The sequence below is a fragment of the Coniosporium apollinis genome, assembly GCF_000281105.1.
Source record: "Coniosporium apollinis CBS 100218 chromosome Unknown supercont1.5, whole genome shotgun sequence".
Classification (NCBI taxonomy): Eukaryota; Fungi; Ascomycota; class Dothideomycetes; genus Coniosporium; species Coniosporium apollinis.
The window spans coordinates 156,759-184,346 of record NW_006913267.1 but is presented as its reverse complement, the minus strand read 5'-3'; the positions used below and the strand labels follow the sequence as shown (position 1 = coordinate 184,346).

Here is a 27,588-nt window from a genome sequence, read left to right as displayed (position 1 = left end):
CACGTTTGACAGTGCATGCAGCAGCAGGAGACGCTCGTGAGATCACCTCCCAAGGATCATTCTTGAACTCCGCATTTTCCCACGAGCGCGACCTGCGACCTGCAAGCCATCGGCCGTTTGGAACCGCTCTTCACCCGTCAAACTTCAGTTCAAGTGCAGTCAACGTCCTTCGCCGCTCCGCTCTTAATCTTTCCTGCCACTCGACGATATCAACTGCTTCCACTCCTTCGCTTCCCGTCACTCCCGCATCACAGCGTTTCGCCTCACTCATCTGTCCGCGAGTTGGGTTGGCGTCCTAGCCTCCCTCAGCAGCAATCAGCAGAGAGCATCACTGGCGTGGCCTCTCAGACGCTTCGTTCCACGAGACGTGTGCATGGCAGCCAGCGTTCACTGAGTGCGTCCTACGAAGATATCCGACGAAGTGCCAAGGTTTTCGCAGCAGATAGCGGTGCCACGCTAGCGCTCACTGCTTGTCATCTAAACGCGCTCCTCCAGTCACTGCACACTGCACGCGACCCGTCAAGATCCAATTCCCGCCATGTCGAACCTCCTCGTAGAACGCGAGCTCGATTTCGGCAAGCCGAACCTCGACGGCGTTGGGATCTTCTACATCACCTTCGCCATAGTGTGGACGCTCATCGTTTCCATCGGTCTCTGGCTGCTCTGGCGCAACCGTCGCAATGCGGCCATTCGCATTCGCAGCTTCACCCTCACGGCAGCGGCTGTGTTCGCGCTTCACGTCTACTTTCTCTGCGTCATCACCGTCTACCCGGAGAATGGACTGTTCAAATGTGGGAGCGAGTTCTGGGTTATGAGCATCTGGCTTCCCTTCGGCATCGGACTGTTCCAAGGTGGGTGCTGGGATACTTCTTCACGCCTACGAGAACCTCACTAACCGTTGATCAGCTGCCAACATGCGTCTACTCGCGTACTACGAGGCTCAAGAATGCTTGATGCTCGCAGAGGCTCACAATCGCGGCAAGAAGCGTCACCAACATACGCAGAGGAACACGTATGAGATCTGGAAGTCCTTCGACAAGCTGCAGAGGACCTACGCCTTGATTGGCTTGGGGCTGCTTGTTACGGTTCGTGGTTTTTTTTCTCACCTTTCACTTCTCTATCTATCCGCGAGGAACGAGCCAGTGCAGCGGAGGGCATTGTATCCGAGCGAACCATGCCTCTGTACCGTGTTAGGATGCTAAGCATCCCGATCAAGTCTCGAAACTCCATATAGTGTGCCGTATAACAAGACATTCTGTTGCTTACACTCACTCCAGGTAATCAGCACGTTCATCATGTTCTTCGGCTCTCGTCGCTTTCACCGTTCATACGGATTCTTCGGTACTCATGTACCGGCAGCAGCATGCCGGCGCGGCTATGAGTGGTAAGTTGCATGTGGCCGTCCATCCATCGGATACTGCGACTAACCAGCCTTGACAGGCTACCGGGCATCATCTGGCAGCTACTCTACTCGACAGTCTTCGGTCCATATATCTTGCTCAAAACGAGGCACATCCACGACACGCATTATTGGGCCTGGCAAACCCGAATTGCAGTCATCTCCGGGTATGTCACCCATCATTGACGCGTCAACTTACACCTGTACTGACCAACCCCTATAGAGCTCCAGCTACTCCCCTTTGGGTCGCGTTCACGTACAGTGATGGTCCATTTGTTAAACAGTTTACTCGATGGATACCGGCTGCTGGATGGTAAGTCATATTCCAGGCGTGCTACCTTAAAACACCATGCCTGAGGCACTCTTCCCCTAGGAAGAATACAGATCCTAACAATAACCTTAATCAGGTTCATCCCATGCCTTCTAGTGATGCAGTCGTCGCTCATCTTCTTTCCCCTCCTGGACGCTCGCAAAGGACAGAAGTACAATCGCCGTATGTCCGACCGTTACAGCACTGAAACCCGCAAACTCACGATGCCGGATAACCACAAGAACCGTGATCTGTACAGCATGGCGGCGCTCGAAGTGCAGATTGCCAAGAACATCGAGCCACTGCTTCGATGGAGTGCCCGAAAGGAGTTCACCGCCGAAAACATCGTCTTCCTTAAGACTGTCCGCGACTTCAAGCGGAAGTGGCAGATGGCGACCAAGAAGGGCCCCCTCGACAACGAACAGTCCCAGGAGCAGTATGCGGAAGCCGCACTCATCTATTTCACCCTGGTTCATCCATCCACAGCCATGTTCAATATCAACATCGACTCGCGCACCTACAATGAGCTTACTGCGTACTTTGCCGATGTGCAGTATGAGCCGCTTCTAGAAGCCTCAAGCCCGAAATCCGAGAACGTCGTCACCCCGTGGTCAGATGGACTTTTCTCTACGCAGTCGGACGAGCACAACCTGCTCAACGATGTCGACCGGAAGTATCCGATGCCGGTCACGGAGATCACGCTTTCGGAGATGGGGACTTCGGCCGCGAGCACCGCGGGGACGGCAGACACATCTGCCTTGAAAATACCGATCGGCTTCTCGGTGGACGTATTCGACAGGGCCTATGAGTCTGTCAAATATCTCGTGTTTACAAACACGTGGACTAGGTACGTACCACAGAAACAATCGGGCTTACGAAGGAAACACTCGCTTACTGTCTCATAGATTCATCGATGCCGCCGACGCTTCCAGCGTAGCTGACTCAGAGGCAAGCGGCTACACTTCCTCCAGCAGCGGTCCGAAGAGCCATTTCAGCCTGGGAAACTAGGTGAGATCGACGAATAGCAGAGACTGCTGTTGTCTGGCCCAAAATCTCTGTTTATTGCATTCTGGCGTCAAAAGCAAATACCCGGTTCGACGCGTTTCGACGGACGGAGCTACGGTTTCGCCTGGGAAAATCTGCTGCATCTGCTTTGTGTTTTCTCTCTCTCTCTGTAATATCAGCTCGACGATCTTTCTGCCTAACGGAGACAAACGTTCTGACTATTCTCTGCGCTGCGAGTAATTGAAAGGACTACGCTCATATGTATTGATTGCGGCTTCACACGCGCTGGACATGATTGAAATCTGATCGCCCAACTTCGGGGCCTTCGGGACAGGAAATCCTCGCTCTCTTCATTCGCTCGATGGCGGGCACAGATAGGTACGGAGTGCATGGCACGTAATACTGGCATTCGCCTGCTGTAGCAGGACAATTACTGGATAGTTTGCTAAGGGCTTATGTAGCATCAATGGCCGAATCACAGGGGAACAGGTAAACCCTGTTCACCAGTTCTTGCTGTGCCGTGAGTTAAGGAAAGAAGATGCTTCATTGCCGAGCTTCCCTCTAAATGTCCTTCAGAACTTTGGACTAGCAGGCCGAATAGTACCTCTTCAGTGGCAACGTCCAAGAGTGTAGAGCTTTTGAAAAGAACGGAGGTAGGTGGTGACACTTCTCGTCTAGCACTCAATGGAACATTAGCGACGAAGCGTCACCCATGAAGAGCAACAACGTCCAGCCAAACCCCAGCGCCGCCGCCGCAAGCGATGCATACTCCGGTGCAGGCCCAAGAGTCCAAGTCCACCCCGGCACCTCTCACACATTTGCACTAGCTACTTCCTCCCGCCCCTCACACTTCCATCTCATCCCGCCCGTCCCCCTTCCTGCGTCCCTCCTCCCTTCGTTTCCTGCTCCTCTCCACCGCCTCCTTGACCCACTCCTCATAAGCGCCCTCGCCCTCCTTCAGCTTTGCCCTCACAACCCCCTTCACAAGCTCGCCCACAAACCCGACGAAGTTATGCCGCCGCAGCGCATTCTCCCACGCCCATTCCACCCTCTTACTCTCCTCCCTCCTCAGCCCCTCCTCGTCCCCGACTTCCCTAGCCCGGGCCCTCAGGTCGCGGCACACAGCCAGCAGATTAAACCGTATCTCCCCCGGCGGGTATCGCTCGATCCTTCTCTGCAGCACCGGTATCACCTTGTCAGGGAACTCGTCCCCGGCGCACGGGCCGTGCGAGATGGGCGCCGCTTGCAGCCCGTCGAGCTCGTAGAGGACGTTGTTGATGGCCGTATAGGCGATGAAGTGGTAGACGTCGTCGTCGGCGGTCGCGGTGCGGGATTCGTCGGAGATGAAGGGCGAGGAGCGCGCGAAGGAGTTGTGGGTTTCGCGGATGAGGTCCGAGTTGGAGAGGGCTTCGCCGCGGAGCTGCGCGGATTCAGTCACTATCAGCGGATGTTTGGGGCATGGAGGTGGGGCTGGCTGGAATTAGGGGGGGAGGGGGGGACATACATCTGCGGGAAAGGCGGTAGTGAACTCTTTGAAGTCGCGCAGGGGGGAGCCGATGTCGATCTCGCCGTCCTTGTTCAGGAGCACGGAGAGCAGGGCCTGTGTCCCGCAGGCGTTCTGAATGGTTTGGGCAGCGAAGAAGATGTTCTCGGCGGCGGAGTGGTCGAAAGTGCCGTCTTTGGGGACGGAGCTGGGGGGCTCGCCGGTGGGGTATTTGAAGAGAAATATGACGCCGTAGACGGGGCTGCCGGAAAGGTTAAGATTAGCAGATTTCGAGAAATTTGCTCCAAGTGACCGGTGGTCAGAATGCGGGTACCTTAGCTGGCGTAGTAAGTCCGCGTCCAGAGAGATGAGCTCTTCGAATTGCACATCCTTGGCTCCAAGCTTCTCGAGCAGCTCTGTGAAGACGCCCTAGGTTGCCCACAAGTTAGGGTCATCACCGATAGACATGGAGGATGTAAAGGACGGCGGCGCACAAACCGCGTCCGACTCGATGGTATTCCAGCCTCCTGACATGTTTGTTGATTGAATATCGGATGCTCAATTGAAGTCGACGAATGAAGTGATGCGGTAACTGCCGCTGAAGCTATTTTCTGCCGGAGAGCCTCAGACCGGCGGTGAGGTTTAGCGGCAGAACTACCGTCCCCACCGCTCTGGGGAAACCGGCAATCTCACCGATCCGGCAAGCCAAACACGTGACGGCTGCCAATCTTCCATGTCGCGGCCAATATTCCATGAACTCCAAAGATCACTGATATACAATTTCATTAACCACCATGGGTAGCATTAAACTGAAGGCTTTAGATGGCCGTTTAGAAGCTGGCTGTCTTACTCCATCTATACACGTATTTGTGTAAGCGATCTGGTGTCGATTTCTACCACTTATAAATTGGGTTTTAACAAGTCTCTTAATTTTGGTTGCTTAGATTACAAAGGTTCTCCTCCTAATGCGACTTCCTTTTTACACTTCTCTTAGATGATAGCTAGAGTAAGATGACCGGCATTGTTCGTTCCTGCTCTGCTAGCTTGTCAGAATTATGCTAATCCAAAGCCTACAACACTCGGCCGCCCACGGATTGAAACGCTGCTTCTAACATGTCCGCCTTACCTTCTGGCTGTCATCACAACCTTCCTCAACTCCTAGCACGCAGACCGTACGGGAGAGCGCTACTTCCATATCGTTCTACTCTTCGTCGGCGTCGCCGTGTTCATCATTGCAGTGGCCACGACTTCAATAGCAGCCCGCTACGTTTCGATGATGCTGATGGTTCCGGGCGTCTACACCGGCTATGTTGTCGCCCTGGGCTGGATTTCCAACACGCTCCCTCGGCCGCCGGCCAAGCGCGCGGCGGCCCTGGCTCTTATCAACGCCGCGAGCGATGCCTCGCAGATTTAGATGTCGTGCATGTATCAGAATCGAATGGGGCCGCGATATGGTGAGCTCAAATTCCTCTCCAGCTCTGAAAGCGAATAGAGACGATCCCAATATGGGAACCTTTCTCTCGATGACGGATCCAGGAACCGAAAGGAAGCTGGCAAGCCCAACAGCCATCGCTATGGTCGTCAACTGTCTCACGGCATTCACCGCAATCCTCATGGCCACGGCACTCCGCTTCGTCCTCCGGCGGCTGAACGAAGGGCTCGACCGTGGCGAGCACGTCGAGGGCGCGATCAACTCGGCGATTGACGAAGCGGAAAAGAAGGGCTTCAGGTTCCTGACCTAGCGAGGGTTAGCTATTTGCGGGGAATGGGGAGCGTACCGCTCGTGGGAGAGGAGAGTTCGGCTGAGGGGTTCGAGCGTCCACAGTGAATGTAGCTGGATGCAAGGTTTGGCGCTGTGGCCTTTGCGGTTCCGGCTCAATGCTTTGGTTGTGGTTGCACGTGAGCGTCGACACGTCTGCTACTTGCATAGAGTTCCACAGGACGGATGATCATAGAGCTACACTGTCGCTTCTTCCAACAATCAGCGTTGGCGCCTACGGCACTATGAACTGTCTCAGCTGAGTACCCCAAAAGCTGAGAATAGCCACAGATACACCCAGAGATGATTGATCCCGGGTGGCCGACGCACTGTCACTACGGTACCAATTCCCAGTAACCAGTTTCATTGTTGAAGCCTACGCAAAGAACTAGCCGGGCATCACGCTGTGACCCGAGACCATGGTTCAAAGGGATTCACGTGTGCTGTCATCCCCTAGACGGGACCGATGTCACGGTACAAGGCCCACCCGAAAGGTCCGTTGCCGCATCTACGCTCTAGCTTGTTCAATACCAGATCCGCCATTGAGCTGGACTCATGATCATGTCAACTGTGGAATAGCGAGACCGATTGTATGCGATTTAAATCGTGAGTTGTCCAACGTTATAGCACTTTAGTGCATTGATCACTTGGGATGTCTCTAATCGTCGCACTGCGCTTGCGTGCTGTCCATCCTCAATGCGGCAGCGTACTTTTCGGATGGCCTTGGTACCTGCCGCTAATCGCTTTGATGTGGTTGGCTTGGCAGAGCCTCGACGGGCCAAGCACCTCAACCACGGCGTGCAACTCTTCGATATCACGGGAACGCCGACCGCGACCTCTCACCTTTCACCCGATTATCCATCGTTGCATCTACTTTTACCGTCTTGTCAATTGTGAAGCCGGCATTGGACATGTGAAAGTGACTACGAGGGCGGCTACCGCGGATACCGAGAGGGGCTAGAAACGAACTCACAGCCAGCCGGGGACGGGTATTGCCTTTGAGCATTGTCGCGTAGGTCTCGGAGGTGGCAGGATGCATAGAGACAGTCGTCTGTCCCTCGAATTGTTGCGAGAAGCTTCTTAGTGAATGCCATGAACGTTTTGCAGCGTAGTTTCCATATCTCACTAAGCTCGCTGTACCTCCACCTCAATTCCTTTATCGGAGTGCCATACTAAGCCCCAAGTCTCGGTATCGTCAACACAGCGTTCTCTCTCTGAACTTCCTGACATCTTCCCGCAAAACCCGATCCAAGTCGCGCTTGTCTGCAAAACCACGGCTCGAACATGGAACGGTCCCACCAACCCAGCTTCACAGGTTCGACATGACTGGGCGCGGGTCGTGCTCGTCCGTACCTTGGGACGGTGTACGCCGAGTCACTGTCCACTGCCCTGACAGCTGCCAATGTCAGCCAGATCGGTCTCTCGCGGCGCTTCGGAGTAGCCGTGTTCTCTGCAGTCGAGAGGCATTGACCTGTAAGTCAGCTGGACACACGCCTTCTCGTGATGGAGATATAAGACTGTTGAGTCCCCTCAGGTGAGGACTATATTCTCCAGCAGTCTCCAGCAGTCTCCAGCAGAGTCTTCAAGTGTTATCATCAGTTCAACCTCCTTCATTCGTCTACCACTCCATTGAATCATCACCGAAGATGCGTGCCACTATCTTCCTATCTACGCTGGCTGTTGTCTACGCGGCTCCTGCCCCTCAGATGATCAACATTGGTGCAGTCGAAGCTCAGAAAGTCACCACCGTTGTCCCTCCGGCTGCTGCCGCAACCGACGCCGTCGTCTACAATGCAGCAAGCGCTGCTTCGAAAGCCGCTGAAGAGATCACTGCCAACGGCCTATCGAAGCGCACCGATTGCGGAGTCCATGATCTATGCTGTGTCCAGCCCGACGGGTGAGTTTGCCGCCCAACAACCCCTTTTACATGTGCTTATATTCAACACAGCTTTGGCCTGGTGGCTTCTCCGGATACTGTAGATGCTTTCTTGGCCTCTCCGGTGTACTCCGATATCGCTGGTGATGCCCCGGCACCTCAAGGGTACAGCCGGCCATTTTCAAACCTCCAGGCCTCGACTTCGGCGCCTGGCTACCTTGGTCTCTACACGCTCTCGTCGTATGATACCATCAAATGTCAGCAGCTTTGCGATGCTGAATCCGCTTGCTACGGCTTCAATATTTACATGGAGCGCGACCCCAGTGTTAATCCAGCCGCCGATCTCTGCCCGAACCCACCGAGCATTACCAACTTCAAGTGCACGCTGTGGGGTGCTTCGCTCACCGCTGAGACTGCCACCAACCGGGGCCAGTGGCGCGAGCAGTTCCAGGTCGTCATCGCAGGCTCAAACGGTGAGTAGCCATCTCTGAACTTGACATCTAAACACCTCCGAGTTACAGCCCCAATACTAATGGGTTCGCAGGCTACAACAAGCTCGCCACTCCTCCTGCACAAGACGGCTTCAAAGGACCCACTCGCCTTGGCGGCGCGATCCAGGCACCGCTGAACAGCGCCGGCCAAGACACCTACATCGGCATGCACTTCTTTCCCGGCGTCTACGACCCCAGCCAATGCGCCGCTGCCTGCAAAGCCACGACCGAGTACAACCGCCGCCATGCCACTAACGGCGACTTCAAGTCCTGCGTAAGTGCTTCACCTTTCGTTCTCCGTCATGCATCCCGATCACTGACAACCACTGTAGGCTTTCTTCAATTCTTACGTCTTGAGCGAGAACAACGTCGCTCAGGGCACGTACTGCTCTTTCTATACGCAGGTGTGGGACGCGAGATACGCTACCAACTACGGTCAGCATCGCGGCGACTCTTACTACAGCGTCAGCCAGAGCTATGCGTACACTGCGGAGACCAGGGTGGTCAGTCAGCTTCCTTAGATAGTCGGACCTCAACGGATTCAGCTTGTCGATGACCATGGATATGTGTGGTGTTTGATTTCGGTGTTGATATCTTGTTGTGCGTATCTATAGTTGATAGGAGATGTGATTGTTAGTCTTCTCTTTGTGCCTGCAGTTTCCATGCGCTGATTCTCGCCGCAAATTTGTCACCGTTATTGTCAGTCTCAGTCAAAGCATCTCATCCCGTGACTCAATAATTTTACTAAGAAGTGAACGTCCGGCTCGCAAGACCAATCTTCTGCCCAACTTTAGCACACTCATTAGGCCTACATCACTTGATCCACAGACGCAACAAGAAGCTTACCGCTATTCACACAGCCCGAGTGCTCGTCACCAGTCGCAATGGCTCTACCGCAGGCGAAAAGGAAGAAGGATGCGGATGAAGCATGCATGCTGCATGGACAGAGTGAGGCCATATAGTCCAAGTTGTCACATCAGCGCTGACACGTCTGCTTGCTAGTCAAGGACATGGAACGCCAAAAGACCGCACTGAAGGCCGAGTCAGAGGAATTCGACCGCAAGATTGATGAAGTCCGCGCCGAGACGCGCAGCATTGAGGCGCGCACGACGGGGATGAAGTACACCCGTAGCGTGCCTATGATCGATCTAGATGTGCTTGATGCCATTCGCGCAGAGGATCTAGCGGCAGCATTTGTGTGCCTATTCTTGCTGCGGTCTCTGAACGATTGCTGACTTTATTCAGAGTGAACTGAAGAAGATCCTGGAGCAATTTCTCAACAAGTTGCAGAGCGTTGTTGAGAACAATATGGTTGGTCGCTACAAGCAGCTCCTCGAGATACTCAAGGAAGCGTCCCAGGACAACAAGAAAGATCTGATTGCAAAGGCTACGAAGAGCACGTTCTTGACCATCTCGGAGATGCTGAACGCCTGGCTCAAGAGGAACTCACCGCCGTTCACGTCCCGAAAATGTTTGTACATGGGATGATCAAGCTCGCCGCCACGGCCCACGATGACAACAAAAGCGATGGAGGCCAGGCCAGCGATGGGGGAGGTCGGGCAAGCGATGGGGTTTCCGGCAGCTAGATCCTCCGCTCACGCAGTTGCAATCATCCCGTCGCTTCGATACACAGCATCGCCAATCGGCCAAGCTCGAAATGGCCCGCCGAATCCATCACTGGCATACAACCCACCCTGTCTTGGACTCAGCGCCTCTGGAGGGGTCGCGTAAGCTTCTGGTAGGCTTTAACATAGTCCCCCCTCCCATCGAACGGATTCTACACAACCAGACCATGCTCGAATTGCCTTCGTCCGCAGCTCAAGATGATATATTCAACCTCTTTGAACCGTTAGTAGGCAGCAGATGAAGGGATGGCCACAGCTTTCGCGAAGCGAGGGTGAAGACTATGCCATGCTGTTTGCCGATTATGAGGGCTGGGAGGAGGGATACAGAGTGTGACAAGCCCGCGGCGCATAACACTTCCACAGATGGGCTTGCACGTGGTATGAGGGACTCTATCCCGGGGATGCGAGGGTGCGAGGGTCGTCTGCTGTGTAGTCGGGTATGCTGCACCAGGGCTGATCGACACTGTATCTCCTACTCGTTCCCTGCTTCCTTCATCTCGGCCTCCCATTTTAGTTTATGTGGCTGCAGTCGCGACAGCACGGGACGAAGCTATGGACAGGGTCCACAAGCGTCCCAAAATAGTCACAACGGTGCTTTTATTACGGTTGAATATCTTTGAACTGCTATTTTGAGACTCAAGTTGCGTGCTGTGCAGCCTACAGATACGTAGGTCTCAGTTCTCCACTAGAAAGCTGCTACGGTACAAGCCAGGGCCTGTTCACCAACCTCCGCCTTGCCCCGTCTTTCCATCCGCTAAGCGATCTCGCGACACGAAACGACCGCCAATGCGGTACACAGAGCGAATGACCTTCTATGGCTGGAGAAGGCAAGAACGTACAGCGCCGATATTTCTGAAACGCAGCGCTGAAGCGCCAGCGAGGGTATCCTTTTGACGAAAGGAGATCTATTGAGAAGAGAAAACAGGAGTTGTGAGTTGTTTCGGTGAGATCGCAATGTCGTGATTGGGAGAATGTCACTGTCGGTATTCGCCGCGGTAAACCACTCCTACCTTTTATCCACCTGCCGGCCATCGCGCCTACGCGGCATCATCCCTGCCCTTCCCCTTCCCTTTCACGTCGGCAGGCGGCTGCTCAAGCCGAAACTGCTGCTGCTGTTGCTGCTGCTCCCTGGACAATGCATCGATTCAGCCTCTTCACTCACGTCCATACTGTTGTTGGACTTTGGACGAACCCGCCTGGATAGCCGAACGCTGATCCCCACCCGTACATGCTCTCCGGCTCGTGCATGAAGCCGCCGAGAAGCGGCGTAGCCGGCGACCCCACGGGGGTAGTGCTGAAAGTGCTCACGACTGGGAAGCCATAGCCATCGATGCTTGAGCGGGGGACTTCGAGGAACGGGGACCCCGCGCTGGACAAGGAGCCGCGGTGCGCGAAGCCCATGGGCGAGGGCGCGAAGGCGGGGCTGAGGCTGGGCCGACCGTAGTTGTTGTAGTCGGCGATTTGGTCTTCAAGATCTAAACCGAGGATGTCTAGGCCACGTGGGCTCTGCTGGGCAAGGTGTAGCTGTTCGGCTTGCTGACGAGTCCAGTCTCTTCGGCTCTGGAAGTTGCTCGCGACCTGGCGTGGAAAGTCCGCCATCGAGAAAGCGGCAGGGAAAGCTTGGCTGTAGTTCTGCGAGACCTGCAGCGCGGTTATGATTCGAAGGATCTCTTCTAGAGGAGGCAGAGCCATGTCCGCGCAGAACGGCGCACCGATGTCCGGGAACATCGGTTCCAATGCAAGGGCTACGGCGTAGAAATGGGCTAGAACAACAAGGACGTTGACATCGCCTTTCCGTGCCGATAGTAGCGTGACGGGTACCCAAAACAGCCACTTTCGCAGCGCGTACATCTGGCTGAACTGCTCGTCGGCCGTCTGTGGAGGACTGGAGCTTCGAAGACGGTCTACGTAGTTCACTAGTTGGTCAATCCACTTGCTCTCTTGGTCGTAATTTGCCAAGTACGGGCGCATCCGTTGGAGCGAGCTGTTGATAGGCTGTAACATCGACAAATGCTCGTGCCGAGTCTCTTGCGTCACTAGGGTTCCGGCAGCATTCGAGAACGACGGAGCTGTATTCACCGCGTAGTCGCCAAGGTAATCGGCGAAGAGGGATTCGTGTCTCCATGATTGCATGGCATACGAGACCTTGTCTATGTTAGCTAAGACATCAAGGGATCGCAAGAGCAACCCACTGTTTTTATTCCTGACATTAAGGAAGCCCATCCTTTCCTGTAGAATAATTAGTAAACGATGTGTTAACGGGTACTCAGCATGGTTGCTTACCAATCCGTCGCCTGCCATGACAGCAGTAGTGACGATGCAACCACAGCGTCCGAGTTCGCTCTTGAGAAGTTGCCGATAGCCTCATGCAGGCCTTTAAGTGCAACGCTGCCATAGTGGAAAGCAAGATTCCGCGTCTCTGGCGAAGTGGATATCCATGCAAGATGAGATGCAGAGAACGCAAGGATAGAATGCTTCACGAACGGATGCGACGCTGCTAAGCTGAGGAATCTGCGAGGATGTCAGCGTTCCATCGGCGCACCCGGCTACGAGAATGCAACGATCGGTGCTTGGGAAGCTGCTTACTTTGGCAGATACTCTGGCCAGACCGTCAGCTTCGATGTCCCTCTGCGGAACATCTCATTCGCAATGGAAGAAAGATGATGGATCAGTCGAAGCTCGGTCTTTGAGTACGTTTGCCATTGCGGTTGAGGAAATACAGAGAGCTCGGTGAAAGGGAAGTTTCCCGTCTGTCTCCATAGCTCAACGGTGCTTTCGATCTCTGGAGTCCACAGCAGGTTTGGCTGGCGAGGACTGCTTGATCTCTCCGGCGAAGCACTATGCGGACTGTCTTGATAGTCGCAGCGCACTTGGTGCTTAGTGCAGTTTCGACTGCGATCAAGTTAGCCCCGACCATCGATCATAGATTAACTTTAAGGCGCTAGACTCGAGGGATTAATGTTTACCATTGCGGAAACGATTCATCACAGCGGATATGCCTCCTCTTGCACGTCTTACATCCCTTACGTGACTTCGTGTGGCTCCGGCGTGAAGGACCACCGCCAGGACCGGCCATAGATAGTCGTGGCAGAAATCCTTGGAAGATTTGGAATACTGAGATATCTGGGTTGAACGCGGACCCAGAGGCGGCACAGCAGGCTTTGTGTCAAGCTTTCGCAGAAGACAGCCTTGGTGTTAATAAGCTCCCGAGGGGCTGTGTAGGCAGATCGAAGATCCGAGCGTCGAAATGTAGGAGACGCCAAGGTTCAGTGTTCACAGAATGAGGCTGAGTCAAATGATATGCGGTCGAAAAGGAGGTACAGATATATAACAAGCTCCGCTGATGGATGGACCACCGGTAGGGCCGATGTTACTGCTGTATGTCATGCAGCGGCTTCTCGAAGCTCCAACGGTGTGCAGAGCGTTGCAGCGGTAAGGTGAGGCAAGCTTTGGTTAGAGTTACTTGAACAAGTCTGCTGCGTCAGCGTGGTGTGAGTGTGTTTAAAGGATTCGGAAGTCCCTGACGAGCTGCTGTCCACAACCGAGATTGTTTCTGATGCGAAGTGACCACGGCGGCATGCTGGTCATGATCGAACCCTGCAGTATCGAGGTCTACAAATAGATACAGCTACCAACGCATTGCCTAGCTTGGTCGCGGGGAAGTTAAACGGGAGTCCTAACATGATAGGCACGCCCTGTAGCAGTAGAACTCGTATGACATAGCCTCCGTGCAGCTATCCCGCCAACGGTCAAGCTCTTCCCAAGCCCATGGTCGACAGTCAGGGAAGCCATGCGGAGGCTGCAGCAGATGGGCTTACCCTCGTCCTGCTTGACTAAGTCATTCGACTTCTTAGTATTAGTTGGCTCCTCTCCCGCTCATCGAGATCGAGTGAGCCGAGCCCTTCTCTAGCCGGACAATTTTCCCCCTCATTAATAGTCCTTGCGCCCTGCACTGCGTTAGCAGCTCGAAGCTGAGCTGTCTGTGGCCTGCACATGCGAGCATGCGCGAGGCCGACGCCACGTCTCGCGCTGTTACAAGGGCACACCCTTAATTCGTCGTTGGAGCACACAGCTGAACTGAACCTGGTGACCGGCCGTCTTGGAAACCGGGCCGCCGACAAGCTATGGCCGACTTCGGCATAATCGGGAAGCTTGAGTGAGACAGCTCTGTCAAGGCATGGTGATTGCCCTTTGAGGGAAGTGCTTTTCGCAGCGGAGAGCCAGCTTTGGAGCGGGTTCCGCCGAAGGTGTCATGTCTATGGTTGCGGACGGTGCTGCACAAGCTTCGCTAAATGTGATGGCGCCCTAAAAATAGAGTTCGAGCTGCAGCCCGCCTACCAGGCTGCTTTTTTTCTCTCGAGTCACCGGACGAGACGATAAACACCAGCATGGAGCGCGTAGTCAGGCTGATCGCTGTCCATCGCGATCCGCTCCACATCTGGTCAACCTATGCGGTAGCTGACTGAGCGACGTCACAACCACGGCGGCTGAGAAGGAAACATTGATGCTCAGGATGCTTGCCAGCCCATTGCAGATAAGCAATACCCCACTCCGCTTAGGGGACTGCCTTCCGGCGCACGTACCTGCGTTTGCTCTATTCTTACCTGCAGACGAAGAGGACGGTTGGCCAAGGCGTTACAGTACATAACGGTCGCTCCGGTAGCAGCTGGCAAAGCGTAGTGCCTGTGCGGTGGTAAAGGTAGTAGCATCGTACCTCAGCGAGTCCCGAGATTGCATGTTTTGAGTTGAGATTTCCTTGTGGACAGCCGTTGTGCCGACGCGTTTGAGCTCTTCGAGATGGCCTCCAGCTCGAGCGCAAAAGTAACCGCCAGTAAGGCTGACCATGGTGCTCGGTACACCGGCCGGATCAACATGGAAAATTGCCTAGACAGTCGATGGTGCCGTCGGCGGGTAGCACTGCATATTTCTTGGGTTCTCCTTACTCGTGGAGAAATCACCCGGCATGCTCTTTGGACTGAAAAGCGAAAAGCGACGTCGCATCACCATGCATGAGCCTCTCCGCCACCAATGGGAGACCGGGACTTCGTGATTATTCCTGTATGACGAAAAGAGAAGCATCCGGAGGACGCGGTCTCAGCAGCGCGTTATTCAGGTAAGCATTCACCGAGACATCGGTGCTTGGTAGATAGCAACCACAGTTTTCATAGACAGACTTGACAGACCAGCAACGGGGAGACAACACCAGAACACACTCAAGTCCAGTATCTTCATCCTATTTTCGTCCTGACGGGGATGGTGACGTGCGTTAGCGAACCACCGCAGCAACCACTGGAGACTCCAAGGGTTATCCAGAAGGAACGTCGCCAGTCTCTTCATCCAGAAATTGTGCCCGTCCCCGCAACGTTCGCTCTGGATGGCCCTTGCTTGCAACGAGTCGAGTCATGAGCCTGTCGTGGGAGAGCATTGAAGTCAAAACAGCATCAAGGGCGCGCGTGATGCTAAAAACACCATACGGCCGAAACACCCAAAACGGTTCCCAGGGGACTGGTAAAGCCTCGGCCGGATTAGAGGCCCGATGGCTTGCACGCTCGCTCACTGAAACCTGAGGCAGATTCGAGGAATAGCGCGTTGCTGGTTGCGTGTGAGAGAGATCGGGCTAGGGGAGACGGCTGCGGTGCGGAACGGGTGGTCTAACGGTCTAGCGAAGTGATAGCGGTGATATTAATAGGTATATATTGTTTATCCTCGCGGCTTCGAGTCGAGTGCCAATTGCTGGAACTCTCTCCGCTCGACGATCGACAAAAAGGAAATGAACGCGCTGGTTGCGATAAATTAAGAAGTCCAATGAGACCTTGGTCTCCGTGGGACATATCTACCTACAGCTATCTACAGCTATTCTAACGGCGACAGGCGTAACATCCTGCAGCCACCAACTCAAGTCTGGGACCCACAGTGATGCAGCCGTGTCACAGAAAACGGCCCCCACCCTCGTCGCCTCGCCCATGGATGAAAACGCTAGATAGAACGCCTCAGATGTCTCTATATGATGCCCCGCCCGCTTTAGAATTACCCCTGGAACACTGCTCATTGAATTTCCAGAACCTCCCATGCCTAGACCCCGCCATGTCTTTTCGTGACATCATGCCGTGTGGATCGATATGCTACGCCGAACGCTCGTGACAAGAAGCAAGCAAGAACTATTTACGGGTTGTAGATTTGCCGCAGGGCTTCCTCCTTGTCCGGCGGCAGGTGGTGCAGGAAGGCGTCGAACTGAGGTATCATGCTTTTGTACACGGCCAAGACCTATCGGGTGGTTAGCGTTGCGAGATTAACGCATGAGGTGTGCGTCTGTGGAGAAACACGAACCTGTTGGAAACACTCAACCGGCGAGTCCTGGTTGGGACTCTGTAGGAAGCCTTTCGGAGCACTTGCAATTTCCAGAAAGAACTCGAGCAGGCACTGCTCCATTGCTGGCGGATTGCAGAGAACGATCTTGGTGAAGCCCGTAAGCGCTTGGCCCTTTTCATCTGTCCACTGGACAGGCCTGATCGCTCGTACGAAGGGCGGCCCGAAGGTTGCGAGATGTGGCGCCAAAGCTTGCGCGTTACCCACTCCCAGCCTACCGAGCGCAATGGCGGAGTTCTCGTTCAGCGACTCCGGAATCTTGTCATCGAAGAGGATGGCCACCAGTCGCTGCAGAAGACGGTCAACGTAAGGCGCCGTGCCCTCTCCTTGCCTCATGGCGATCTCTCCAACGGACCAGCAAGCGTTGTTAACCACGGAGTAGCCATTTTCGCCCTCGTCAACTCGCAAAACCAACTGCGTCAGGTCGAGTTGAGCGATGAGGATTTCCAGCAGTGAAGGGAGGTAGGGCTGCAGTTGCTGGAACACATAAATGGCGCAGTCGCCGAGCAGAGCGTACGCTGACTGCCGGACGTCGTTGCTCTCGTCCTTCATACAATACCCAAGAAGCTCGAAGAGATTGGGCTGGGAGGCGGCGACCAGTTCAGCAGCCCGTCGCTCATCCAGAGCTTGGATGATTGCGCTGAGAAGGTCGAGGTTAGTGACAAGGAAGTCTTTGTCCGGTACGTCAAAGGCCAGATCGGTTGAGGCGAGCCAGTAATCCTGCAGGTTTTGGTGGATGATGCCGATACACCTCATGAAGATGGGCGCTGCGAAGGGGGCAAAGGCGTCGCCCAGGGCGCTTGCGACATACGACAAGCACTCCAGTAACGGGAACATCTCTCTCGACTGATCAGAGACTTTCTGCCAGCGTTGTATTAGCGCCGGCATTAGCAAGTTGACCAGTTCAGGTTTTGCTAGCTTGGAGCCTACGTGCTCCGCTAAGGTCTGGACGCAGTCGTACAGTATGAACATGTTGCGATCCTTATACCGGGCAAAGCATTCGACGAACTGGCGCACAATAACCGAACAATACGGGACAAGCTCTTCCTTGGCCTTCTCCTCCAGGTTCGCAAAGGCGGAGGCAGCCGCTTCTTGGACCCGCTTGTTGCTGTCGAGCATCCGTCGGAGGATGCCATCCATCATCGGCTCGAAGTATAGCAGCTTGCCATCCTTGTCAAGATGAGAAGCCCAAGCTGAATAGCGACCGAGGGACCAACATGTGATCTGTCGCACAACAGGCTCCTTGTCCTGCAACAGCGAGATCAGATAGCGCGTGAGGTCGGGCAGATGTGGTTGCACGGCATCCATACAGCCATCCGCAACAGCGCCGAGCGCAAGTACTGCCGCTTCGCGGTTGGGCCATTCCGGGTGGCTAAGGTTATCTTTAAGGTAAGGTAGAAGAATCTCAAACACAGGGTCGTGGAAGACGGACGCGAGAACGTCGAGAGCCGCAGCAGAGCACTTGCGAAGGTTCCACTGCTCTTCCGGATCGGGACCGTTGTCATCATCGTCGTACTCGTCGATTTCACCTTCGCTAAGCTCATCGTCATCGTACACAGTGGTTGAAGGTTTCGATGATCCGTTGGTGCTGGCAGCGGGTGCTTCCCCATTATTCGCTGTGGCGAGTCGTGCGCCTTTCGAAGTAGCGAAAGTGGGTTTGATGTCTTGCTCTCGGTCTTCTTGCTCTGCATCCTCATCGCCTCCTTCTAACCGCAGCACGTCGTCCTCGCCGTACACCATGCTCTCCAACAACACCGGGACGATTTTCGGAAGATACGGCCCAAGGCAGCTGCGCAGGTTCTCATCCTCCCCTACACACAGCCAGAACTCCGCGGCATCAAGCGGTAGCTCAGGGTCGTCAGAGCTTCTTTGCTGGATAATCATGAAGTCTACCAGTCCGTCCATATGCGGGATGATCATTTGCGGACTTATGTCGGCAATGTGGATGAACGACCTGCAGACATGTTTTCGAACGTCGTCGCTCGGGTCGCTTGTTAGCTGGATGAGTTGGAGTAGTAGATTATCCAGATTCGCTAACACCGCCTGAGGCTTGTCCGGAACGAAAACATTGATGCTCGCCAAGGCCAGAGCTCGTGCTTTTGCTGAGGGGCTAGTGGTGAACTCTAACAGCTTTGGAAATATGAAGTTTAGTGGCCGCTGCCCTTGATAGTCCTTGTCCAGTGCGCGTTTGTTGTCCTCGCATATCTTGAACAAGGCGCCCATTGCACCCTCTTGCGCCTGAGTCGACACCTTGCCGCTCTCATTGCCGACTAATGCGATGAGCTCGGAGAGGATCTGTGGCCAGCCCATAAGACCCCCCTGTTTCACTACCTCCGTGATGATGTTCCCTGCGTAGTTCCGGATCTGGGGGTTCGGGTCTTCGAGGCCCATTAACACAGTCGACCGTATGTATGTCTTGCTCGACTCAGGCATCGTCTTGTATGATGTCTTTATGTCGTTTTTAAGCATAATTGCCGCCGCACTCCGCGCCATATGGTATGAATCCGGTGTCATATTCAGTGCTGCTGGCGCCTGTGCGCTCGAGAACAGGTACGCTAGGTAATTGTTGATGTCCGGCGACGCCTTCGCTTGCTTGAGCATGAGCTCCGCGTTTTTCTGTGCTCTTTTGTCATGCCCGCTCAACGAATCTCTGAGAAAGAGGGCCAGTTGCCTCAGCGGCTCCTCTTGCGGCTGCCAATCCATTATGAAAGAGTGTGGGCGTGGGTATCGCGATGCTTTCGAGTGCGGCCCTTAGGCTTCGTATGCCGGGATGTATAGGCGGTACGGAGATTGTGTGAAACTGGATTGACGGAGTCTGCGCGATGCTATAGGTGTACAGTGTTAACAGAGATTTTCAGAGTTTGAATGTTTAAGGGTACGCTGCCTCGCAGAGACGGGTTCCATCCGCAAAAATCTCCGTACCTTGTCAAGCCATGTGTGCCACCATGTCCACAGCGCGACTGTGCGAGTATAGCTCTGTGATTCTAGTGTAGCCAAACGGTCCTGATGGCGGGATGGAGGCTGCAATGACGCCGGAGCCGCTTATGCGCAGGCGACGGCGTGGTTGGTGGTAGATCTCCGCTCTCTGCAGAACGAGACGGGCGTCCCGACGTTGTGTAACAGGTGCCGTACAGAGAAAAAGTCAACGTGTGCGAGGAATGTAGCTGGGAGGGTATGGGCGGCGGTGGGTGGTCGTCGTCTGGAACAAAGACGCTGCTCGCTCCGTCCCTCTCAAAAAAGTGCAAGCGGGGCGAAACCGAGCTTTCTCTCCGACACCTGCCCACACCTGCCCACACCTGCCATCATCAAGGTCAACGCCCTTTTGACGCACCTCCTCCGCTGCAACGTCACGTTTCCACCGATGAATCCCATGGTACGCGCGAAGGTGATGGCTTGTTATTGGCTGGCTGTTGATGGCTCGCGCATACACATCCGCGACTTCAACCACACTTTGGCATCAGCGCACCTAGATCTTGATGCGATGTTGCCCAACCATATTGCACTTCCAGGAGTAATAATGGCGCTGCCGAAGTCGACAACCGCCTACTTCCTGTGACAACCCGAGTTCCGCGAGTAGTTCTGTTGTACAGATAGTATATCCACCCCATGCCCTACCGGAATCCAGACGATCAAGCGCCGGTGCGGTGTCAGATGTCAGAGACAAGCACAGAAAGCGTTCGTGCTTTTAGATCGTCTCTGTTTCCTTGTACATTCAAAGTCATGGTGCCTTTGCCTTGACGACATTCGCCTCTGGCTTGTCGTTTCCACTCTACATTAAGTGTCCTTTCATGACAGGCTTCACACCCAGCCTATCTCACTTCCAATATCGCTACCCCGAAAGGAACCCTCTCCCTGAGTAGAACCGGACCTAATTCTACCAAGGCTGTCCAAGGATCGCTGCTTTGAGCCGGCAATGCTCCACATCGGGGCGTGGTCATGCAAGAAGCCGCCCTGTCAATACCGCGAACAGCACGCACCTGCTACACGGATCACCGAAACCGTAGAACTCGTGCTTGTGGATGAGGACATCACTGACAGCGGAGCGATTTCCGCAAGGCTGTAGCCTTCCTTCGGCTGAAGTGAGCCGAAAGATCGTGCTGGCCCTCGTACCACTAAGCCAGGAAGACAGTCAACCTCATATAGTGTCACGACAGCCGCGGAGTGGAATATGTAAGAACTAAATCACATGGTGTTCCAGATTCAGCACGCGTTCTGCCATGAGTTGAGCTTCCGTCTCGTGACGGGGATGCACTGGTGCTACTGCACCTGCTATTATGATACAGGGACTCAGGTGCTTCCAAAGTCCTGAGTGTGTTGACCATCAGTCAGATCAGGATTGTGCTTGATGGAGCTGCTACTTGCCTAGCCTTCATGCGATTCGCTTATAGCGGCCGTGGGCCCTTTGCACACACGCAAGCTACTGCCAGCTTAACCTGAGAATAAATGCACCTTGGCTCTTGCTTTTTGCATTTAGTATAACCCGAACCCATCGAATGTGCCGAGAGACAGACCGTGAAGCTTGTCAGAAGAAGTGTACCTTCCGTTGGTCGACATTAATCCGTTTGTTCTATCTAAGACCTTCAAGAGTCAAGAGAGCATTCCTGGCATCCGAAAAACAGGACGCTAGTGATTGGTCAAGACGTCTGATATGGTACTCTAACATAAAGTGCTTTAATATCAGACTGCAAAACGCATAATAGCGGCAGAACTGCTGTCTTGCAAGCGCTCGTGAAATATTATGAACTGAATATTTTGCATCTGCGGAAACCGTCTCTTTGGAGATCGATGCTGGCGCCGCGCGGAGGTGGCGAGGCGTGATGGATCTCGGCGTGCGGTGCTCTTGCAGGGCTGGATCATGCAAACGGACGACGCCCATCTCAACACAGACGGTGCGACAGAAAGTGGACCAACCTCTCGCAACCACCCGCAACTCATCCCCAACATCCTCAACCTGTTCTCGCCGGCTCTTTGCATCGCTCGCCGGCTCCACCGTGACTCAACCACCTCCGCAGCATCCACCGCCCGCCGCAGCCAATACCTAGATCTCTACGTCAGCTCGGACCCCACTGGAAGGGGAGAGGCGACGCAGCAACAGCACCAGAGCTCTGCAGTCCGGCCTGGCTCAGCACAGTATTCGAGACAGCCGCCTCTGCCGCGACTGTCCGGTGGAGGTGGGAGACGACAGATGAGGCCTTCGCACGGCAGCCTCGCGCCAACTACCCTCACACGATCGTATCTACAACCCCAGCAGACGGCCTTGGCGGAAGCGGAAAACATCGAGTGGGGTCCTGCGACGATGCATATACCGAACGCTAGGCCGGTGCGGATAAGTGCCAATGTCGGCTCGACCGGCAAGGGCATTCTGATTGGGATGCTGTCGGCCTTTGGATCGGCCGCGCTCATTGCAATTATACTCGCCGTTGTCTACTTCTTCCGCTATACACAGCAGGGACGCATCTTCTTAGACCGGATAGGGAGGCCGGGTGAGTACGATGATGAACAGCAGTTTGCGAAGGAGGAGGCGGAGGCGTTGGAGGAGATGGACGACATCCAGCGCATGGAATATCTCAGAGCTAAAGGTATGTCCTCTGGACTTGCGACTTGTGCGATCGAAGTCATGCCTTGATGAAGGCTCGCACCTGGTGGCAAAGGCTCATGATCATCACAGCATACGTTCAAGCGAATCCGCCCGAATCCGTTCAAACCGATATATCATTGTCGCAATTCCTTGCAATACAAGAAAAGGGTGTTTCTGCTTGGGAATTTGAACCGGAGCTCGAGATCGCCAATTGCTTTGTGGAGGGCCGGACCGAGATCGAGTTCTTTGACTCCGAGTGCAGCGTGCAGAGCAACCTGCCAGTGCCGAAGCAAAACGAGGTGTACTATTGGGAAGCAAAAATATACGACAAGCCGGAATCGACACTCATAAGCATTGGCATGACCACCAAGCCGTATCCACTGTTCAGACTGCCTGGTGAGTGGCTCCACAGTCATCCAAACTGAAGCGGACAGCGGCTGACTATTTTAAGGCTATCACAAATATTCCGTAGCTTATACCTCCACCGGCTCACGGCGGTACAACCAACCTTTCACACCCACTTCCTACGGTCCGGAGTACGTGCAGGGTGATGTAATTGGCGTCGGCTACCGCCCTAGAACCGGAACAATTTTCTTCACACGCAACGGAAAGAAGCTGGAAGATGTTGCACATGGCCTCAAGGCACAAAACTTCTTCCCGACCATCGGAGCCAATGGTCCCTGCCAGGTGCACGTCAACTTCGGCCAGATGGGCTTCGTCTTCATCGAAGCGAACGTCAAGAAGTGGGGCTTAGCGCCGATGACCGGCTCACTAGCACCTCCGCCGCCATATGGCAGTGAGCAAGGGAGCATATTGCTAGAAGGAGGTCGCGACGGCGTGAGGGAAGGCATGGGTGGATACATGGCTGCGGGCCTGCACGGCCATACGAGGAGCAACAGCCAGCAAGTCAGGCTGGGACGACAACAGCCACGGAGTCCGGGACCTCAGCGATCGCCGACAGATATCTCTCTCGCACAGCTCAGCCTAATTGACTCACAGGATTCGGATGCCGGCGAGGGGACAAGCTTCGACGCGACACACGAGATCGCGGAGCATCCGGGCCATCCCGGTCTCGATTTCCAACCGTCGGACGTGCCGCCACCGGAGTATGAAAGTCCAGAGGGCACGCCGGCACAGGAGCGGCGGCGGAGATTGGGAGACGAAGCGGACGAGAGAAGGCCTCTCATAGGCCACAGGGCGGATGAGCCGCCCATACCGAGCTACGACGCGGCGGTCGCGGATTCGTATGGAGAGAGAGGACGTAGGTGATACCCAGGATTCACGGTCGTGATGAGTCACGGCTATCTTGACGACTTGTATGTTGGCATATTGGACAGGGCTGGGAAAGAATCCAATTGGCGCTTTGGTCTTGTCTTCCTTTCGCTCGTTGCACGCTGGGGAAAACAGCTGGATTGGGTGGCTGGGTGGTTTTGTGGAGCATCTGATACATAGCTTCGGTGGGCCAGGCGCAGGTTGACACTTTCTTCTAGTATGTGTCACTCACTGTAAACACAATCTTCAAGGGCCTTCTTTGCCAGTTGAAATTGTCTCTCCAAACACGGACTTCGTAGAACCTATATTGCAACAATTAGCCTGGGGTTGCCATAACACTGGTTGGCAGCTGCTATAGGATAGAACCACATGCTGACGTAATGATGCTTGTGCTTGAAGTCAACCTTTTTTTTAAACGTCTCTAGGCTAACACTGAGTCAACTGAACAACGCTCCCTTGCATGGCTGTGCATGTAGAACCTGAAATCCCTTTGAGTCACTCGTTCCTCCACGCTGGCTACCCAGCTTACCGCCGTTAGGCACTTAGGGAGTTTCACGCGATCTCCTTCCTCAAGGGTTCCACTACGAACGAGCTACCGACTCGGTGACACCAGACAGTTCCGACTAATCTCTGCCTCGTCACAGCACTTCAACAAAGCCCTATCCAGGTCGGGCGAGATCCAACAATTATACCAAGGACATACCAGAAACCGCGGGGAGGCAGCCCCGAGTAGCGAGAAAGAGTCATCCGCGAGCAACGCCGCACTGAGAACCCGTATCAGTTCAGCTCCTTCACCGGCGCTCGAGCAAAAAAAGCCCTCGCATCGCATCCGGACCTACAAGAAGAAGGACCGCACAGCTCCCTATCTCATCAAACCGCCGAGCTCTGCTCATACGCAACATTCAGCCTACAAAACACATCTCCTAATCAAGCCATGCGGTAGCACGCCCACAAAGAAGCCTGTAGTGGAATCGAAGTGGGTGTCCAAGACAGGGGGGGCAAGAATGAAGTCCCACGTTCAGATCCTCACGACGCCTACGGCAGACACGCCCGGCACAATCCTCCTCCTACACTTCGACCAGAAGCGCTACCTCATTGGCAACATGTGCGAGGGCACGCAAAGAGCATGTGTACAATCTGGCGCGCGGCTGCAGAAGTGCCAGGAGATCTTCATGACCGGGAAGACGGAATGGGCGTATACCGGAGGCCTGATAGGCATGATCTTGACACTGGCTGATTCGCTCAAGTCGGCCGTTATGTCGCAAGCCGAGAACAGGGCGAAGAAGAATGCAAGGAAGTCGTTCAACGCGCCACCTACAACCGGCGAGCAGGAGAGTACGAGGCTGACTTTGTTCGGAGCACCCAATTTGAACCATACGTTGGCTACCGCGCGGAGGTTTGTATTCAGAAAGGGCATGCCAGTTGAGGTGAAGGAGCAGAGAGGTGCCGACAACGTTAGCCATGATGGTTCAGCAATGCTCCCCACCTGGTCCGATGAGAACATACTGGTTTGGGCCATGCCTGTAGTGCCGGTTGATAACAGTAGAGTTCACTCTCCAAATGGTACATTGTCACCACGAAAACGGAGCTTCGCTGAGTCGGAGGGTTTCGAGCCTCCAACCCCTCCGATTCGTCCTGAAAAGTACAGCCAAGAAGAACATGACCAAATAGTCCAAGGAGTAGTTTCACACATGTTTGACTCGAACTGGCGTCTTGATGCGCTTGTTGAGATGCCCCTATCTCACGTCCGGCTACCCGCAACCATCTTCGTCCGCGATCCGGACACCAAGCAGATACGGAAGTACTCAGGTCCTTTACCGAGTAAAACGAACGAGGTACCAGACATCCCTGTATTAGTGAGGACGCCGTGGCCTGGTGCTTCCGTTAAGACTCTGCCGCCAACTAAGCCGGCAGAAGAAGCTGTTTCCTACATCATTCGCAACCACACTCAACGAGGCCGGTTTGATCCAGAGAAAGCAAAGGCGCTCAAGATTCCGAAGGGCGGGTGGTGGGCTAAACTCGCTGGAGGCCAAGATGTCCAGAATACGGACGGCGAGACCATTACCCCTGGCATGGTGTTGGGAGAGCCCGAACCAGGCAACGGCTTCGCGGTGGTAGATTTGCCGTCCGCAGATTATGTAGAGCCGCTGCTCGCACGGAAGGAATGGGCATCGAAAGAGGTGATGGAAGGTATTGGTGCCATTGTATGGATCCTTGCGCCCGGCGTTGCCTCACACCCCTCAATGCGCAAGTTTCTGGTAGAGAGGAGCCACATCAAGCATATCGTATCCTCTAAAGATCACTGCCCAAACTACCTCGCGATGGACTCTGCGGCGTCCTCTAGTATTCGGTTGGGTCAGATTGACCCTCGGCGGCATGAAATTCCCTTCTTTGATAATGTGTCGGTACCGCAAGCAGGATCTTCCACTCAAGGCAGTCGTGTTGAAGCGCTACCCGCAAATGCCATTGCAGCTCAAAGAGGGCAGATTGTGCAGTTACAGCCTTCTTTTGAGCTTCAGCAACATCAGGTTGTATCCTTTGTGGACACCCTGGGGGTATTGCAACAGACCTCCCCACAGCTACTGGAGCTTGCTCGGCAGGCGAGACAGGATGTGGTGAACGACAAGCAAAGTCTCGAGGACTGGGCACGCACAATCCCAAACTCAGATGCTGAGATCATTGCACTAGGCACTGGATCAGCATTGCCATCCAAGTATCGGAACGTCTCCGCTACTCTGCTTCGAGTTCCCGGCGTTGGTTCCTACCTCTTCGACTGCGGCGAAAACACACTCGGACAGCTCAAGCGCGTATACGCACCCTCCGAGCTACAGGAAGTCCTCAAAGACCTGCGCATGATCTGGATAAGCCACATGCACGCCGACCACCACCTCGGCACCGTATCCGTCATCAAAGCCTGGTATGAAGCCGTGCACGCCTCAAAGCCCACCACCGTACCTATCCACATCGCCTTCCACAACTCGACCATCTCGTCCCCCGACTCCCCTTCCAAGCCCCAGCACCTCGCCGTCGTCTCCGATGTCGACATGCTCGACTGGCTCGCCGAATACAGCAACGTCGAAGACTACGGCTACAGCCGCATCGCCTCCCTCGCCATCTCGAGCGCCGTCTTCACGGCCGACGAAACTGTGCCTTCCATGCTAGACTGGAGCCACACGTCCGCGCCCGCGACCGGAGTCTCGAGATCCAAATATCCTGCGCTCCTCGGCCTCGAGGATATCCAGGCCGTCGCCGTGCACCACTGCAACGGCGCCAAGGCCGTCAGCCTCACGTTTCCGTCGGGGTTCAAGGCGAGCTATAGCGGCGACTGTAGGCCCTCGCGAAGCTTCGCACGGATTGGGAAGGGCACTACGGTCTTGATCCATGAAGCGACGTTCGACGATGAGCTGGCGGGCGATGCGGTCGCGAAGCAGCATAGCACTACCTCTGAGGCGCTGGGCGTCGGCGCCGCGATGGGCGCCAAGGCGGTCGTGTTGACGCACTTCTCGCAAAGGTATCAGAAGATCCCGGTCATGGAGTTTGATGGGGGGAGTGAGATTGAGAAAAGCCTTGAGGACGACACCGTGGCGACTGAGGAAGAGGGGGGCGATGCTAAGATGACGGGCATGAGTTCCGCGGACGGCCCTGCGCTGCCGCAGGACTCGTCGCAGGGCGGTGCGGCGGCGGTGGTCAGGGTGAAGAGTAGGGATATGAAGGTTTGTGTCGCTTTTGACTATATGCGGGTTAGGGTCGGGGAGATTGCACAATTGGAGAAGTTTACCCCGGCGCTGTTGGAGTTGTTTGCTGAGCCGGAGAAGAAGAAGGATGCTGAGGCTGGGCAGGTGGATAAGAATAACGCGGCGGCTGCTCCGCTCACGGTCACGGCGTAACATACTCGGTCTCGGTTGCACTCGGGTGTGAGCCAGCAGAGATGATTGAATTTCCGTAGCTTGCATTATGGCCGACAGCGCTTTGTATCTGTACGAGCTTTCTACTCGGTTTCACACCGGATTGGCTTTCTGGATAGAGGGTTATGATGTATACTTAGCATGGAATGGGCGTCTTATATTTTCTGGGAGGCACCCTCAATCCATTGAATCTACTGTCTCAATCAGCTATGAGTCACCAGGAATCATTGACAGCCTCATGTCAATCTTTAATAATCGCATGTCGTTTTGATAGGATATTGCGGCCTGAGATACCAGGCTACTATGCCCCGCCATGCCAGAAGTTTTCCTACCCCACTGACGTCATACTCAAGTACGGCTCTGGTGTTGTGCGGTGCATGTTCAAGTGAAGTGGCGATAGAGTCACAGCGGCTCTTAGGGTCAATCGAGGCTCCTGTGAGTACGGGACGGGCAGCAAACATTCCGCAGGATTAAAGCAATAGAGATATTACCAGCTTTGTTCTGCAGCGTCAAGGCGCC

At 54.6% G+C, this 27,588-nt stretch overlaps 8 protein-coding genes across 8 annotated transcripts; 5 read left to right on the top strand and 3 right to left on the bottom strand.

Annotated features, from left to right (window-relative positions):
• Positions 1-538: 538 nt before the first annotated feature.
• Positions 539-2,717, top strand: W97_01412 (uncharacterized protein; the record flags this gene model as incomplete). The annotated part of the gene is made up of 7 exons (XM_007779319.1): positions 539-851; positions 907-1,085; positions 1,278-1,384; positions 1,441-1,566; positions 1,623-1,712; positions 1,807-2,556; positions 2,615-2,717. The coding sequence occupies 7 exons, from the start codon at positions 539-541 to the stop codon at positions 2,715-2,717; spliced, it is 1,668 nt and encodes a 555-aa protein (XP_007777509.1).
• Positions 2,718-3,558: 841 nt separating this feature from the next.
• Positions 3,559-4,731, bottom strand: W97_01411 (ubiquitin carboxyl-terminal hydrolase L5; the record flags this gene model as incomplete). The annotated part of the gene is made up of 4 exons (XM_007779318.1): positions 3,559-4,134; positions 4,219-4,459; positions 4,532-4,626; positions 4,696-4,731. The coding sequence occupies 4 exons, from the start codon at positions 4,729-4,731 to the stop codon at positions 3,559-3,561; spliced, it is 948 nt and encodes a 315-aa protein (XP_007777508.1).
• An 863-nt stretch (positions 4,732-5,594) lies between these two features.
• On the top strand, positions 5,595-5,939 carry W97_01410 (uncharacterized protein; the record flags this gene model as incomplete). Its single annotated transcript, XM_007779317.1, has 1 exon — positions 5,595-5,939. The coding sequence occupies one exon, from the start codon at positions 5,595-5,597 to the stop codon at positions 5,937-5,939; it is 345 nt and encodes a 114-aa protein (XP_007777507.1).
• A 1,663-nt stretch (positions 5,940-7,602) lies between these two features.
• On the top strand, positions 7,603-8,844 carry W97_01409 (uncharacterized protein; the record flags this gene model as incomplete). Its single annotated transcript, XM_007779316.1, has 4 exons — positions 7,603-7,853; positions 7,905-8,305; positions 8,377-8,597; positions 8,656-8,844. 4 exons carry the CDS (start codon positions 7,603-7,605, stop codon positions 8,842-8,844), a joined length of 1,062 nt encoding a protein of 353 aa, XP_007777506.1.
• Positions 8,845-9,207: 363 nt separating this feature from the next.
• W97_01408 (uncharacterized protein) lies at positions 9,208-9,811 on the top strand (the record flags this gene model as incomplete). The annotated part of the gene is made up of 3 exons (XM_007779315.1): positions 9,208-9,271; positions 9,326-9,519; positions 9,569-9,811. The coding sequence occupies 3 exons, from the start codon at positions 9,208-9,210 to the stop codon at positions 9,809-9,811; spliced, it is 501 nt and encodes a 166-aa protein (XP_007777505.1).
• A 1,174-nt stretch (positions 9,812-10,985) lies between these two features.
• On the bottom strand, positions 10,986-13,024 carry W97_01407 (uncharacterized protein; the record flags this gene model as incomplete). Its single annotated transcript, XM_007779314.1, has 6 exons — positions 10,986-11,076; positions 11,141-12,093; positions 12,141-12,177; positions 12,232-12,459; positions 12,535-12,840; positions 12,915-13,024. 6 exons carry the CDS (start codon positions 13,022-13,024, stop codon positions 10,986-10,988), a joined length of 1,725 nt encoding a protein of 574 aa, XP_007777504.1.
• Positions 13,025-16,110: 3,086 nt separating this feature from the next.
• W97_01406 (uncharacterized protein) lies at positions 16,111-19,017 on the bottom strand (the record flags this gene model as incomplete). Its single annotated transcript, XM_007779313.1, has 2 exons — positions 16,111-16,212; positions 16,276-19,017. The coding sequence occupies 2 exons, from the start codon at positions 19,015-19,017 to the stop codon at positions 16,111-16,113; spliced, it is 2,844 nt and encodes a 947-aa protein (XP_007777503.1).
• Positions 19,018-21,169: 2,152 nt separating this feature from the next.
• On the top strand, positions 21,170-27,051 carry W97_01405 (uncharacterized protein; the record flags this gene model as incomplete). The annotated part of the gene is made up of 4 exons (XM_007779312.1): positions 21,170-21,893; positions 21,983-22,288; positions 22,344-23,136; positions 23,703-27,051. 4 exons carry the CDS (start codon positions 21,170-21,172, stop codon positions 27,049-27,051), a joined length of 5,172 nt encoding a protein of 1,723 aa, XP_007777502.1.
• Between the last annotated feature and the right edge of the window lie 537 nt (positions 27,052-27,588).